Source organism: Echeneis naucrates, chromosome 23 (assembly GCF_900963305.1).
Source record: "Echeneis naucrates chromosome 23, fEcheNa1.1, whole genome shotgun sequence".
Taxonomy (NCBI): Eukaryota; Metazoa; Chordata; class Actinopteri; order Carangiformes; family Echeneidae; genus Echeneis; species Echeneis naucrates.
In genome coordinates, this window is record NC_042533.1 from 9,687,639 (window position 1) to 9,704,737 (window position 17,099).

The 17,099-nt window shown below is 42.6% G+C and overlaps 1 protein-coding gene across 1 annotated transcript; it reads left to right on the forward strand.

Annotated features, from left to right (window-relative positions):
• Window positions 1–859: 859 nt before the first annotated feature.
• kdm5a (lysine demethylase 5A) lies at window positions 860–16,274 on the forward strand. Its single transcript, XM_029494941.1, has 28 exons — window positions 860–2,065; window positions 2,782–2,859; window positions 3,245–3,367; window positions 3,708–3,878; window positions 4,294–4,485; window positions 4,781–4,859; window positions 4,966–5,057; window positions 5,168–5,326; window positions 5,475–5,594; window positions 5,703–5,861; window positions 6,708–6,889; window positions 7,122–7,284; window positions 7,392–7,511; window positions 7,596–7,790; window positions 8,091–8,272; window positions 8,436–8,560; window positions 8,677–8,827; window positions 8,978–9,098; window positions 9,280–9,456; window positions 9,537–9,715; window positions 9,845–10,163; window positions 10,277–10,837; window positions 10,970–11,128; window positions 11,458–11,586; window positions 11,712–11,859; window positions 12,081–12,301; window positions 12,447–12,920; window positions 15,260–16,274. The coding sequence occupies exons 1-28, from the start codon at window positions 1,919–1,921 to the stop codon at window positions 15,581–15,583; spliced, it is 5,250 nt and encodes a 1,749-aa protein (XP_029350801.1). The 5' UTR covers window positions 860–1,918; the 3' UTR covers window positions 15,584–16,274.
• The last annotated feature ends 825 nt before the right edge of the window (window positions 16,275–17,099 follow it).

Genomic DNA, 17,099 nt, shown 5'->3' on the forward strand with positions numbered 1-17,099 from the left:
GTAATTTCAAGTTGCAAATTTCACCAATGTTGATTTTATGTAACACGAAACATTATTCATTTATGTCAATTTATTTCAAGATCAGTTTAACTTAGTCTCTGACACCATTTGATTTCAGAATGACTTGTACTTATTTTTTTTTTTATGAACAACATTCATCAGAGGCCTTTGTAAGTGTTTAAAATGCAAAAGAGTGATCAATGGGAAATGCCAGCTCCAGGGCTGAGCAGCATCCGTGTCTCTTACAGTAGGCTACAGCCATGGGGCAAACCCCGTCTAGGATGGGTCATTGCTGTAAATTCGTCTGGAAATATCAGGGAGAGTAAAATGCATCACCATGAATAAATAAAACATTTTAAAAATGATGATCACGGTCCCGTTTTTAGCGGAATGCATTTTTATTTTCCTCCTTCGCAACGAATCACTGTAGACAATGTTGCGTTAAGGTGCAGTTGAAAATATAGTACTTCAGAAAATTGAAAATGTCCGGAAATGTGCTAGAGTACAAAAACAAAACTAAAGAAACCCAGTAAATATTTTTGTGCGTAGTGGCTTAAATGTTGAATCTAGATAGTAGCCATAAAGGGAATGCAATCGCACATGTTTTGGTTACTAAATATGTCCTTAATTATTAATCGAACGACATTATGCCCCCTTCCTTGGGTTGCTACAAGATATAATGTCGCCATATCGGTTTTGAAAGAGAAAAATAATGACCATAAGTCGCTTAACACCTAATAAATTGTTGTATGCTCCAATTTAAAAGCAAAAATAATGCCGTTTTTCCAACCACCAAAGTCGGAAGTACCATAAAGATTTTCCGAGTGCCCTCGAAAGCGCCATAGAGGCTCTAGCTACCTTGCTAGTCGTAGCTAGCACATCGGCTAATGCGGCCATAGTATCTACGGACGACGTTATATTAAACGGAAAGTGACCCTCGGCGAAAAAAAGCAAAGTATTTTTTCTGTGCGAGTCCAAAGAGCCTACTCAACCCCGGAAAGACGACCCTGCTCAGTCGACATTCCTAGCTAACGTTAATGTTAGCTGCGCAACGGACAGCGGTAGCTAAGCTGGTTTTAGCCTGCTGAATTAGCCACATGCTAGTTTTCCGCTGCCTCGAATGGTTCAATGAATGAGGGTGGATGCACCGAGCGAAGACATCGGCCAACAATGTACACTTGTTACTGTTAGCCCCCTCCTTGCTTTGGTCCGGCTTGGCTGATACTGAAGTTATCAGATGCTCGCTAGAAGACGTGGAATTTATTCGGGGATGCCCGTCAAGCGAGCGTGATTACGTTAGCTAATGGACACCGCCAGTTAGCTCCAGGACTTAGCCAACCGTGGATAAGTTTGTTGGAAATCCATCATCACCAAGAAATCGCACACTGCTCAGGTACACAGACGCGGCGGCAGCATTGCTAGCTTGTGCACCATAACCACAGCCAACGTTGGAAAGTCGGAGTGTTTTTGTTTAGCAAACTTTCTTTAAAATTTCGCGATCACCTTGGCCCAAGCCTCCGCCGCAGAGTTGATGTTTTTTTTGTGAAGCTGTTGTCTGTAAGAAGGAATGATGGCGTTTCGGACTAACCCTGCCCTCCGTCCCAGGTAGGGGAGTGGTAGTGGAGAATCCCTGGCCTGGCCTGGCCCGCTGTTTACTGATGATGGGAAAACAATAACCAGTAGCTACTCGGTTGTTGTGTTTATGCATCCACTTTTACATCAGATTATTATTCGCCATTGCGAGTGGGATGCCTTGCCACTTCAGTGATTTACCACCTCGGAAATTTGAAGGATCATGACGGACACGGAGGAAGTTCTCCAAGAAGAAGATTGTTGGAAATAATCATGGACTGTTGAGCTCAACTCGACGCATTTTTGTCATATATTATCTTTTAAGACTGTTTCGCTGAAGCCAACCATGTCTGCATTTGCTGAGTTCGTACCACCTCCTGAATGCCCGGTTTTTGAGCCGAGTTGGGAGGATTTCTCGGATCCTTTAGGATTCATCAACAAGATCCGACCCATTGCAGAGAAGACGGGAATTTGCAAAATCCGACCCCCTGAGGTAAACCCAAGACATTTTTAAACACTGGGTTAAAAAAATTTTTTTTTTACTTCCTATCTTTATACGTTGGTATCGCAGTTTTTGGGCCTGCGTGAATTCAGTAATAGGCAACGATAATACCAGTTGCCATTACTCTAATAGAGGTCAAACAAGTCTTAATTCCTTTGTGCTCACGCCATTACATTTTGGACGTGGCTGACAATGGCTTTTCTCTGTTGTTCAGAAAAGTTTGAACAACGCAAAGTAAAATCAGCGGTTCCGTCAGTTGTTTGTTTTTGTTTTTCGTGGTGGCTAGCTAAGTTACAGCACAACGGTTGGACCACGTTAGCTGCCAAGATGCGACACTGAGTCACACGCAGGCCTGAAGCTCCTATCAGACTGTGGCCCATATGCTGCGTTTAGGATGTGTTTGTTTGTGTGTGTGTGTGCATGCAAACAAATACTTGGGTATATTTACATTCTAAGACTTTTGACATGTAATGTCCTGCCTACTCGATCAAAGCTTTGTATCGCGATTAAAATAATAAGGGCTTCAGTTTGAAGTATACACAGTTGTGGTGTACAAAAATAGACCCAACCGCACTTGTATGAATATAGCAGTTGTAACTCTCAACTTAAATGAATAAACACTGCTCGTGGACTTGTGATGTGCTCCAATGTCAGCTTTGTGGCTGTCATTTCCTCACTGCTGATGTGTCTTTCTTCTCGTCTATCAGGACTGGCAGCCTCCATTTGCGTGTGACGTGCGCAACTTTCGCTTCACTCCTCGAGTACAAAGACTGAATGAACTTGAGGTGAGTGAGAAAGTATGGGGGGGGGGGGGGGGCAAAAAGCTGTGCAGCAGGTTATAAAACATTTCTCTGAGAAACAGGTGCTTCATCACTCGCAGAGCTCCAAGGTGTGTTCATAACTGACTGGTCAATTCTTCTTGGACAGAAGCAGCTCATGTACAATCTGTTTCCATCCACGAGCTTTTGTTTTGCACCTGTCAACGTTTTGGTTTGAGGTTTTAAATTCTGTTGTTAAAGCCTCGTAAACCAAGGAACAGTTTCAGTGTTGTCATTATAAGGCTTTCACCTAACCAGTGCAATATGTTTGTGCATAAAAGTGAAGCCATTCAGACATTACTTTGCCTGAGGTTTCCACTGTGCATAAAAGCTCTCCCTTGCCTGTGTCCAGGCCCTTACACGAGTTAAACTGAACTTTCTGGATCAAATCGCAAAGTTCTGGGAGCTGCAGGGATCCAAGATCCGATTCCCTCATGTGGAGAGAAAGATTTTGGACCTGTATCAGCTAAGCAAGGTAAAACCAGATTGATTTTGTGTGCGGATGTGTGTTGTTGTTTTTTTTTTTTTTTTTTTTTTTTTGGAGGGGGGGTGTTTTTTGAAGAAAAAAGAAAACTCGAATGCTGATAATTGATAAACAGGGGTGAATGTTTTTGTCTTGCCATTACATGTTTTTACAAAATTTGCTATCCCCACAGTTTATACTTTTTTATACTTTTAGACGGAGATGGATGTTGTAATTTGCTGCTGCTTCACATGCTTGTATTGAGCCACTTTAATATACTGCTAGCAAAAAAGTTTCCTTACATTTTGTTTTCTATTTGACGGTGTACACACTTGTATGTTTGTGTGTTTAGATTGTTTCTTCTGAAGGCGGCTTTGAGACAGTGTGTAAGGAGAAGAGGTGGTCCAAGGTGGCTAGCCGAATGGGCTTCCCATCTGGGAAAGGTGCCGGCTCGCTGCTTCGCTCTCACTATGAGAGGATCCTTTACCCTTATGAGCTCTTCCAATCTGGGGCCACATTAACTGTGAGTCATGTCAAAAGAATTTGGTCTGTAATTATAAAATATCATCCAAATTCTTTGTTGTTTGGCAGACTTTAACATGCACAATGATGTTAACACAATGTTGTTGATGGTGCAAACATATTCAGGAATGCAGCCATATTGTAGCATTGTCTATGAGATATCCAAAATGACTGAGTAGATGTATACAACATGTGAGTGGGTTTTGACATTGAAATAATTATTGTTACTTTTTCGTCCTCATTGAGCTAAGTTAGTTTTGGCTTGTCAGTCTTTCTGGCATAATTCAGCCTTGGACTGTTTCATATTGTGCACCAGCCAATCTTGATTTAATCAAATCAAATCATCTCTAAATAGCTTGTTCCTAACACTAAGATTTCTCCTTTCTAAAACCTGAACTTCCTTTCACCTAAACCAGGGCATTCAGAGACTCTATGACGACGGTGATGATGGGGAGGAAGTTGATGAGGGAGTTGGTGAGGAAGCGGCTGAGGAAGAGGAGCAAGAAGAGGAGGAGGAAAAGGAGAAAGAAAAAGATGGGGAGGGCAATCCAACCCAAACCAAAGAACGACTTCTGCCTGAGAGACGGTCCAGGCGCCTCAAGTCTGAGGTAAACTTGTCAACATTATTGGTAACTGTATAATAAACTAAAACATTGGACCACTACAGACCAATTAATTCATTTTGCAAACAGGTCACAAATTCATCCTTTGTGTCAGGAAGCTGTTTCATTATATAATGCTTGGTCCCTTTTAAATTTGGCTAAATTGCCTTCAGCGTCCCTCTCCCTGCCCCTGTCCAGATTCCCAGCAGTGACAAACATGCCTCCCAGATGCTAAAATTTGGCCTTCTTGCAGGATCAGTCTGTTTCACAGTCTGCTGTTGTTGTCGTTCTTTCTCTCTAGAGAGAAAACAAGGAACCAAAAGGCCTCAAAATCTTCAGCACAAGTCCCAAGATGGTGGGCTTGGAGATTGTGTCAGCTGGTAAGGATAATTTTTGCTTGATCTTTGTTTTTACGTATGGGAGACACTAAATGACAAACCAGCAGACCTGTTGCATCATTTTTTTATGTTGGTATCTGTCATTTAGATGATGGATTCACCAAGAAGCAACGTCACCTTAAAGCTCAGGCCTTTGCCATCAAAATGAGACCACGCAAGGAGACCCTGGAAGTCAATTTTGTGAGTACCAGTTCAGTTTGTCTGACATTTGCCTGATGGTTGATGTTCATTGCCCTTCTGTAACTCATAAAATGACCACGCCTGTGTGTTTTGTGAAATTGATCTCCCAGATTGACCTCTACCTTTGCTTGGTGTGTGGTCGAGGGGATGAGGAGGACCGGCTCCTGCTCTGTGATGGCTGTGACGACAGTTACCACACCTTCTGTTTGATACCACCTTTGCAGGATGTTCCCAAGGGCGACTGGCGATGTCCAAAGTGTGTTGCCGAGGTAATTCTTGCACGATGTTTGGCCAAAAAGCATAAAGATTAAATTCATTTACTCGCCGTAACTATTTGTATTACTAAGCATCTCCGTGATGATTGCACTTTTTGTGAATTCCAGTTGTAATGAATATGTCGTCCATCTTCCTTCACAGGAGTGCAGTAAACCAAGAGAAGCTTTTGGCTTTGAGCAGGCTGTGAGAGAGTACACTCTCCAGAGCTTTGGGGAGATGGCTGACCACTTCAAATCCGACTACTTCAACATGCCTGTACATGTATGTCGAAGAAAAATATGGCCACCTTTTCATAGATATCCCAACCTTACATTTTGCTATAATACTTCAGCTAAAACAGCCTTCATTAATTCCACTTTGTGCTCCCAGATGGTTCCCACAGAGTTGGTGGAGAAAGAGTTCTGGCGTCTGGTCAGCAGCATCGAGGAGGATGTCATCGTAGAGTATGGAGCTGACATTAGCTCCAAAGAGGTGGGCAGTGGGTTTCCTGTCAGGGATGGCAAGAGAAGGTTACTTGGAGATGAGGAGGTGAGAAAATTATTTTTAGAGTTTTCATTTCCAGATATTGTTTTAAGAGTTGACTTGAGTGCATATTATATCAGGCTTTATGGAAAAGGGAAAATACTGATACAATTGATCATTTTATTTGTAAAGCAGTATACCCTCTATCTGCTTTTCAAATTGAATATTTTACTTGAAAAGCTTACCTGTTCTGTGTCTCTGTCTCGCTGGTTCTTGCTGACACACTAGTTGGTGACACATATGCACAAACCTTTTCTTGCAGCTCCCATCTTTCTGGCACATTTCACATTTCCTATGTCTTGGCATCATGATGCAATGCTCCCAAAAGTTCAGTCATTTGAGAGAAGAAAAAAAAGTAGCTCTTCATAGAGTTCAATTTCTGAAAGTATGAATGACACTAGTGGTGATATTGTGGCATGCTCGTTTTTTATTTCTATGGACTCAGTTCTCAGAAAGTCTTATGTTTCTATGTAGTTTACACTTAACAGCAAGATGTACAGTGTGTGTGCATTTGTCTTATGTTTCTATTTTAAACACTACTTACACATTTATTCAGAAGATAGATTTGCAATAAGCTTTTTGGTTTTGCAAATAAATCCTGACATGATTTTAGTGAAAATTGTCATCATATAGTGTTATACCATCTCTCTTATACCTCAAAAGATAGTTATTATAAGTCCTTTTTGTTAATATTTTAGATATTCTACAGGCATCTGAGAAGGGAAAACACTTTTAATGGGGATTTATTAATCAGGCTTCATTGAATAGAACTTTATTTATGAGTGCTACATTGCGTAAAAACATGAATTTTGATCTGATGTAAAATAAAGCGCTTTATATCCTCTTTGTCAGGAGTATGCCAACTCAGGCTGGAACCTGAACAACATGCCAGTGCTGGAGCAGTCAGTGCTCACCCACATCAATGTGGACATCTCAGGGATGAAGGTACCCTGGCTGTATGTGGGGATGTGTTTCTCCTCTTTCTGCTGGCACATCGAGGACCACTGGAGTTACTCCATCAACTTCCTGCACTGGTAACATTAGCCTGCACAAGACTTTTCACAACCTTAAAATAAAAAAAGATACATAGATAGAGTGGTGCTAATAAAAAGGATGCTTCCAAATAAAAAAAAAACATCGCTGACAATTACAAAGTAATATAATGGAATTGATCATGTTCATCAAAACTGTCCTTATTTTATTCCACTAGATAAGGCTATATCTTAGATGTTTGTTTGTTTGTTTTTTTTTTAATCTGTTTTCCAGGGGAGAACCGAAGACATGGTACGGAGTGCCAGCATCTGCAGCAGAGCAGCTGGAGGCAGTAATGAAGAAGTTGGCTCCAGAGCTGTTTGACTCCCAGCCAGACCTCCTGCATCAACTGGTGACCATTATGAATCCCAATGTCCTCATGGAACACGGAGTACCTGTATGTATCCTGAGTCTTGGTTTTAGATTTCATCTATTACATCTAATTGGACATTGTTTACTTTTTCTTGGTGTTTATTCTTCAAATGTGTATTTCCAACCATTTAGGTTTACAGGACAAATCAGTGTGCAGGGGAGTTTGTGGTGACATTCCCCAGAGCCTACCACAGCGGCTTCAACCAGGGCTACAACTTTGCAGAGGCAGTGAATTTCTGCACAGCTGACTGGGTTAGAGAAACCTGAAGCCTTCTTTGAGTAGTCATCTTTTTTATTGAGTGTGGGTGTTCATCTTTCATTTTTGCTGCTCCTTAGTTACCAATGGGTCGTCAGTGTGTGGCCCACTATCGACGGCTCCACCGCTACTGCGTCTTCTCCCACGAGGAGCTGCTGTGCAAGATGGCCGCTGATCCAGAGAGCCTTGACGTGGAACTAGCTGCTGCTGTATTCAAGGAAATGGGAGATATGATGGAGGAGGAGACTAAACTCAGACAGGCCATCCAAGAATTGGTGAGAAGCCTCTCTGAAAAGTAGATAAGTGATCATAAAACAAAAATCTCATCACTTAATGATTGTAACTAGTGCTTATAAAAAACAGCTAAATTTCACATTTTCATCAGATTTCTTTTGTGGTGGAAATTCTTATAATACTGTGAGAATATGTGTTAAACTTGGTCAAGCTGGAAGACAAACCATTGGTCAGACTATTAAGACCACATACCTCTGACAGGACAGGTTTTAACAACTGGAAATAATCAATTTGGGTCATTCAGCCCACATTTTCCTCACATCTTTCCTCCACATCTACAGGGTGTGCTGTCCTCAGAACAGGAGGTTTTTGAGCTGGTCCCTGACGACGAACGCCAGTGCCACAAGTGTAAGACAACCTGTTTCCTGTCTGCACTGACCTGTTCCTGCAGCCCAGATCGGCTGGTGTGTCTTCATCATGCAGCAGATCTCTGTGACTGTCCGCTCGGCAACAAGTGTCTGCGGTGAGATGAATTACTTTTTGGTACCTGTATTTACCACTTAAGTCTATTAAATGAACAAAGGAAACTATTATTTATTATGCAATTTGTTAGCGGTGCACCCCAACTCATTATGTACCTGACCGCATAAACTATAATAACTTCTTATCTGTTTGATGTATTTCAGATATCGTTATGATCTGGAAGAGTTTCCATCCATGCTTTATGGGGTCAAGACACGGGCTCAGTCCTATGACACTTGGGCAAAGAGGGTGACAGAGGCCTTGGCTGCAGACCAAAAGACAAAGAAAGGTTTTATATGCTTTATTGCTGCTGCAATAAATGTACATGTTGCACAGTAATGCTATGCAAGAGCCTTTGCCTAGTGGTATGACTTTGTTCATCAATGTGATTCCTTTGTCTCACAGACCTAATTGAACTTAAAGTTTTGCTAGAAGATGCAGAAGACAGAAAGTATCCTGAGAACACTTTGTTCCGACGCCTTAGGGAGATGGTCAAAGAGGCAGAGACATGCTCCTCTGTAGCCCAGTTGCTGCTCAGCCGAAAGCAGAGACACAGGTCAGCGGAGATGCCAACATAAAAACATACGCCTTGATTACAAAGTAGTCCACAGATAAACCAATATTTACACTTTTTCATTCATAAATTGATAATCAATCTGCTCAGGGTCAAACTCATGCATCCCTCTTCTCCCATGTGTGTCTGCAGCAGCCGCTTGCGTTCTGAGAGTAGTCGGAACCGTACCAAACTGACAGTGGATGAGCTCAAGGCCTTTGTGGATCAGCTCTTCAGGCTACCCTGCATCATCAGCCAAGCCCGACAAGTGAAGGTTAGTCCCATGTGTGCTTTAATGCCAACTGAAGCACACATGCTGTAATTGAGATACAGTTCACACTTTAATTTTCTGTTTTCTCTTGCGCCATTAACATTATGGAAATATAAATATTTTGTCTGAGTCCACACTCTCACTTTATCCTCTAATTTCTGTTTTTGACCTCCAATGTCTCCAGGAGTTATTGGAGAATGTGGAGGACTTCCATGAGCGAGCCCAGACCGCTCTCTCAGATGAAATGCCTGACTCCTCCAAGCTGCAGGCGCTGTTGGACTTGGGTAGCGGTCTAGATGTAGAGCTCCCTGAACTTCCAAGACTCAAGCAAGAGCTCCAGCAGGCCCGATGGCTGGATGAGGTAAGCACAACCCATTGTTAAGGTTTAAGTGAGTTGTTAGAGTTGAGGTCTGATGTAGCATGCTACATTCTACTAACCAGGTGCGTATCACCCTGGCCGAGCCCCACCGGGTCACCCTGGAGCTGATGAAGAGGTTGATAGACTCTGGGGTGGGTTTGGCTCCCCACCATGCTGTGGAGAAAGCCATGGCCGAACTGCAAGAGATCCTCACTGTCTCAGAGAGATGGGAGGATAAGGCACGAGCCTGCCTGCAGGCCAGGTAAAGCTGCACACATACAAAGATTTTATGAGGAATTTTACATTGTTCTAAGTTGTTCTTCATTCAGTAAGTTATTTTGAAGAGAGTCTCTGTAATGCTTGATCATCCCATGTCCTCCTGTAATGGCAGACCTCGACACAGCATGGCGACCTTAGAGAGCATCGTGCTGGAAGCAAGAAACATCCCAGCATATCTGCCTAATATTTTGGCCCTCCGAGAGGCCCTGCAGAAAGCTAAGGAGTGGACCTCCAAGGTGGAAGCCATCCAGAGTGGTAGTAGTTATGCTTACCTGGAGCAGCTGGAGAGCCTGCTGGCCAGGGGACGCTCCATCCCTGTCCGATTGGATCCGCTCGCCCAGGTGGAGTCTCAAGTGGCAGCAGCCCGAGCCTGGAGGGAGAGGACTGCTCGTACTTTCCTCAAGAAGAATTCTACTTACACACTGCTTCAGGTCGGCCATCACATTTCAAAGGCTTGAGTAAATAAATAAAATAAATTAATTGACATATAAAGTGGAATAACATACAATTAGCAGAATGAAATGCTATTGATATCCTCTTCTAGGTTCTCAGTCCTCGTGTGGACATTGGGGTCTATGGTAATAGCAAAAGCAAACGGAAGCGTGTCAAGGAGCTCATGGAGAAGGAGAGAGGCGGCTTTGACCCTGAAACCCTTAGTGACCTGGAAGAGAGCCTTGAGGAGGTGCGAGAACCTTCAACTGTTGTAGCAGCCTTCAAAGCCAAAGAACAGAAAGAAGTGGAGGCCATCCACTCACTCTGTGCAGCCAACTTAGCCAAGATGGCCATGGCCGATCGCATCGAAGAGGTCAAGTTCTGCCTGTGTCGAAAAACAGCCAGCGGCTTCATGTTACAGTGTGAGCTTTGTAAGGACTGGTTCCATGGAGCATGCGTTCCTCTGCCTAAGACGGGATCTCAGAAGAAACTGGGTGTTGGGTGGCAGAGTAACAGCAAAGACTCCAAATTCCTGTGTCCACTATGTCAACGGTCTAGGAGGCCAAGACTAGAGACCATTTTGTCACTGTTGGTGTCGCTGCAGAAGCTGCCAGTGCGTCTGCCAGAGGGGGAGGCTCTCCAGTGTTTGACAGAAAGGGCAATGAGCTGGCAGGTACAGACAGAAATGACAAAACAATAGCTTCTCACTTTCCGGCAGTAACCAGCTTTATTGTGAACACTTCTATGGTTTGCTTTTGAGGTCTACTAAATATCCATCCCTCAAATGATCTTATTATTCCACCAGGACCGAGCACGTCAAGCTCTGGCTACTGAGGAGTTGTCCTCAGCACTGGCAAAGCTGTCTGTGCTAAGCCAGCGTATGGTAGAGCAAGCTGCAAGGGAGAAAACTGAGAAGATCATTAATGCTGAGCTTCAGAAAGCTGCTGCCAATCCAGACTTGCAGGTACTACATTTGGATAATTGCATTTTAAATTCTGCTCTCACACAGGTTGTGTAGTATTGTATAGTGCTTCTACTGGAGCTTTGAGTGCAAGTAATGAAATGTACCAGAAGAGGGCACTAACATATACTGTATACATGAAAGTAGAAGACAAGACTGGCTTGTCAGGCAAAAATGGTATCCTTTACATATATCAGTTTATAAACTATTGATTTCATTTTGGCTTATTATTCTGTTAAATGCTTTTTAGTTTGTTTGTTTTTGGTATTGAGTGCTATTGAGAAACATTTCATTAGAGATGCTGAGTGTGCTCTGTGTGTATCCTTGCCCAGGGCCACATCCAGACTTTTCAGCAGTCAGGTTTCAGCAGAGCCACATCACCTCGTCAGTCCGTGGACTATGATGATGAGGAGACGGACTCAGACGAGGATATCAGAGAGACTTATGGTTATGATATGAAGGTTAGTGAAGCAGTAAAGGCCTGATTCAACTTGGAAATACTTTTTCAAAACCTTTAGTGACCGTTAGTGAACCATTAGTGAGCAGGATTTTTTTCCTCACCCACTATTTACCCTCTTTGCTTTAGGACCCTGGTGAGGTGAAGCCTTACCTATTCTGTGATGAGGAGATTCCTGTTAAGTCCGAAGAAGTAGTCAGTCACATGTGGCCGGCTGCCACACCTTCCTTCTGTGCTGAGCATGCCTATTCTTCAGCCTCCAAGTCTTGTGTGCAAAGTGAGGCCACTGTTACTTATTCAACATTTCAATTGATTGCTTTTTTTGATTCATCTCTCCTCTCTTGTTTTCTTTTTTGTTTATTTTATCTAGCCACTTGAGGTTTTTTTTTTTATACACATGATTATATTAATATATTTTAAATCTCTGTGTTGCTGGTTTCCTGAGAAATATAATGAATGTTTTTTTTAAATTTAATTCTCAAAATCATTTCATGTCAGACCTAGGCACACCCAGAAAACAGCCCAGGAAGACCCCCCTTGTTCCTCGAAGCCTGGAGCCGCCAGTTCTAGAGCTGTCCCTGCAGGCTAAAGCCCAGCTGCAGGAGCTGATGATGCTGGGTGACCTGCTGGAGGTGTCCCTGGATGAGACCCAGCACATCTGGAGGATCCTGCAGGCCACGCACCCCCCCTCTGAAGAGAGATTCCTGCAGGTCATGGAGGTAGGGTCATTCATTATGCAACCTGATCTCAGAGCCAGATCCTATGGTACATATTTGAGTTGGTTGTTCTGGTTGGTTCTGGGGAAGAGTCTTAGTTACAAAACACTAGTTTAATTAATGCCTTTAATTTTTTTGTTTTCCATAGCCTGATGATTCTCTGATGGAGAAGCCACTGAAGATCAAGCTTAAAGATTCAGAGAAAAAGAGGAAACGGAAGTTGGAAAGAGCTGAGCACCACCACATGCTGATGGCTGCGGCAGCCTCGGGTGGAGCCTCAACAATGGGAGAAATGCGCCCGGCCAAGTCCAAAGAACTGAAAAGAGTTGGCCTGGAGCTTGGCCTTGGTGGAAAACCGAAGAAGAAGAAACTCAAACTCAATTTAGACAAAAATCGTGAGATGAAGCAGCTAGCTAAACGGTTAGCGAAGGAAGAGAAGGAGAGAAAAAGGAAGGAAAAGGCAGCCGCCAAGGCAGAGGCCATCAGGGAGGGACTGGAAAAGAGGAAGGAGAAGAAGATTCTTGACATCCCCTCCAAATACGACTGGTCTGGAGCTGAGGACTCCAATGATGAGAATGCTGTGTGTGCAGCAAAAAATTGCCAGAGACCCTGTAAAGATAAGGTGAGGAGTCAGTCATTGGCCTTAGCTAAATTCAGGATATTGGCATATGATGATAAGATATATATTATCCAGCCAGTATAAGTTTGAGTTTCAGCTCCGTGTTAGGAGGCTGTGTAGCAGTAAAAGAGGCACAAGGAATATTTATAGATGATTGTTAGAGACAGCCATGGTTTATCATTTAACAGATGTCAAAGGTCACCATGTGACTGTGTACCTTGTTATAACTCATAGTTGTGTACATTTTAAGTATTAATATTATTATCATTATTATTATTTTTTATTATTATTATTATTATTGTTATTATATTAACTGTCCCCTTAATGTCTTTGCCAGGAATGAGGACAAAATTGATCTGATAATTATAACATTATTCTAGAATGTTTATATACACTTAATTAAGTCATCAAATTATAACTGCAATATTTGCTTACTATTTATTTCATCAGTTGTTTGGGGTAAAAAACTATTAATTGACTGTTAAAGTCATCCAGCTAACAAAGTAATTGGCTAATTACTTTAGCTCTAGTTCTCAAAAGCCATATAAAATATTTGTGCTGTTTTGTAGTCAATTTTGGGTCATGGGTTCGGTTCCGGGCCTCTGGCCTTTCTGTGCGGAGTTTGCATGTTCTCCCCGTGTCTGCATGGGTTCCCTCCCACCATCCAAAGGTTAATTGGTGACCCTAAATTGTCCAGCCCAGCCCAGGGTGAACCCCGCCCTCGTCCAGTGTGAGCTGGGAATATGAATGAATGGGTGAATGAATTTAGTCAATTTCACACAGCTTTCTGTCTTGAAGTTATGTAAAAGGCCTGTAGGAGGTTCAGAGTTTTTGCTGAATTAATCAGGGTCAGAGACTTTAGATATTTTTGATATCATCTGCTGGTGCAATTATAGGCTGTGAGGAGATTTAAAAAAAAACAAAAAAAAAAAAAACCTAAGGGCTTCTTCTGTTATCTCATTTTCATTTTCAAAGTAGGTTTTGAGCTCTGCTCTCTCTAGCAGCCCCATCATCTTTTGTCTGGGCTTTGATTCTGCATTGTGAAATGTCAAATGCAGACTGACTGGAAACAGGAACGATGCTGTGTTGAAATGTAGCTACTCTTGGATGTTGCTGGGCTGCCATGATGATGATCAGTTTGTCACTTAGCCAAACTCTTGACCCTGCTCAGTAACATCCGTGCCACACATAGAGAAGTGAACTGATTCTTTGATCAGAGCAGTTTGACAGGCCCTTCAAACTGTAATCACCGAGGTAAATGACAGGTTTTGTTTGCTGAGTTCAGAGTTAATAACAAACACTTCTCAAAATGAACATCATGGAACTTTATTGAATATCAACAGCTGATAACAGTACTGGAACACCTTAAAGAGAGTTACACATAACGTATTAACAGGACACACAGGTGGTGATTCGTTTTTGAGACAGCATGCAGACTCTCCACCAAGTTAACCAGTGGCCAGTCTCCCTAACCTCCAAGGCCACAGGGCAGCCAATAACATCCAAGAAACTGGTAGGCCTGCAGCTCTGTCAGGGGAGTAGAGATGATGCAATTACAAAATTGCTTCTCCAAACAGAAAATAAATTTAAATGGCCACCAAATTTGATGTGAGCTTAAAGATGCCCCAGTCAGCTGAATTTTCTTTTAAAATTGCTGGTTTTGCTATGTGACTATTTGACTTCATTTTAAAGATTTCTGTCCATGTCTGTCGTGTTAGCCCTTTAACAGGGGTAACCCACCTCTTGCAGGGGGAATTCCGGTATAAGGCTTAAGCACCTGCAAGAGCACGCTTGTTGGCATGTGGTTGGAAAAGCACAAATGTAACTGACAAACTTCCAAAATCAATTACATTTAGGTGAGCTAGTTTTAGGCTCTTGATATTTTGCATACTGACTCACTATCACGGTTTACATGAGGGAGACGTGTTCAGATTATTTTAAAATCAAATCGATCAGGGTCTTGTGTATGAAATGTTGTGTGACATCTCTGAACCTATTGACTTTATAGCATAATTATCAAACATACTGCCTAAATAAAGTGTGTGTGTGTGATACTTCATCTCTGCATGTTGCACTGTGCGTGAATTCGCTGACACTTAGAGATATGTAACACAAGTGTTAACATTTCTTTGGCTCTGAATGCCAGTAAATTAAATCAATCAAACAATGAGTGACATGATACTGCGACACATGTCGTTAAAAATTATACAAGTGATGTTTTTTTTTTTTGGACGGGGGGGGGGGTCTAGGCAAATTGCAGCCACGTGATTTAAGTGATACTATTTCCTTGTTCTTTGTCTCAAATCTCACTCACCTGTCTGTATTTGTATGCATGTTTCCAGGTGGACTGGGTGCAATGCGACGGCGGCTGTGACGAATGGTTCCACCAGGTGTGTGTGGGTGTGTCATGTGAAATGGCTGAGAACGAAGACTATATCTGCATGGACTGCTCCCGAAAGGCAGCCGGGGTAAGCGGGGAAGGCGGAGTGATGACTGTGGAGGACGTAGCAGAGGAGAGCGTGGTGGTGCTGACGTCGCCGATGTGCAGTGGCAGCGTGCAAAATCTGCCCTCATCCATCGTAGCCTCTTGGTCTCACACATCCTCTGCAACTCACCTCGCCCCAACAATTCCACATCAGCAGCAAGACCCTGAGCAGGGCAGTTAGCACTGAAGCAATGGCCTAGAACTGAGTTTGAGTACTGTACCTCACACTATAAGCGTTACACAAAACCAGTACCCAGGATAGCATTTCAACCCGTACAGAGACCCGAGACTGTACAGCATCTGACAGATGGAATAACCCTGTATGAAAAGGTGTGGCACAAGAGGGACGCAATTGGGGCATTTGTGGAACTGTCTGGATTACAGAGCACAAGAAAAAAGACAAAATACACCAGGAAGACAAAGTCAAATCCCACTTTTGCCATGAGGCTCCAGCAGTGACATGTCCTCTCCCAGCTCTACCATGTGCTGAAACGGGTGCACTGATGAGACTTGGTTCTCCTCCAGCAGTTTAAGGTCTAGAAAAATCCACCAGTTACTCTCCAGCCGTCATTCTCAACAGTAACAAGTCAGTCAAACACCCACTAATTCCAACTGTTGTATTCAGTGCAAACAGGCAAATAAACAAATATGTACCCAGTGGTGTTTTACTGGCTATCCTGAACCCATTCACTCTGCCCTCTGCCTGGCCCCTTCAGACAATAACATCTCAATATGTAGGACTTCAGACTAGGAAATAAAATGGTTGTAATGTAGTGGAATTATTTATAATGTACATAGCTTTTAAGCAATTAAACAAATGGATTGTGGCTTTTTTGTTTTGTTTTCTCACCTTTAATAAACTATTCCTAGTCAAACAATTGATAGTTGTGATGTTTTTTATGATTAATTTCCTATCTCAGCAAGTTTTGTCACACACGCAACATGGAAAGAGGACAGAGGAGTAAAAAACTTTGGAAGCAAGACATAGCAAAGAATTGCATTTAAGTGAAATATTAGAGAAACAAAACAAAGACTCATGAATCATGCTTATGTTAGTTACGGGTATGTTATTGAGAGGTTGAATTTTCAAGTTGTAGGTTACAATTCCTGTTACTTTTTACCTCCATTAGAGGAAAAATGTGATTGCATGTTGTGGCGTGCTGCATGTTACATGGGTTTTGTTCTCACCCCCCCCCTTCACCACCACCACCCCACAGTCATGCGTGTGAATGTTCTGAAAGCATTAATTTAAAAATTTCTGATTTAACATTTTGAGATCCTTCATTTGACTCTTTCAATATCCATTTGCTTTGGTGGATATAAGCAACAGAGTACATATATGCAAACATATTTTTAAAAGGAGGAGGGGAGGGGAGGGGAGGGGAGGGTTTTTTGGTGATGACTGGGTGGTGTAAGCTGATCTCCGCTCCAAACTCAGCCAAGTCAAATCCGGTGTAAACTGACCATAGCTGCTTCAGCCTCCATCCTAGTGATTCCCAAGCAATGGCCATCACTGACGCCATTACTGGAATTGTGCAGACTCACAGCACTTGGCCACATGCTGTCCTGTCCATTCTCCTCTCTGATACCCTATGATACCCTAGCAATTATCAACAAAGTGAAAATGCATGTCTTTACACGTTTACTTTTAATTATTCCAAAGGGTGTGTATCATTTTTCCTCACACATTTCAAGAG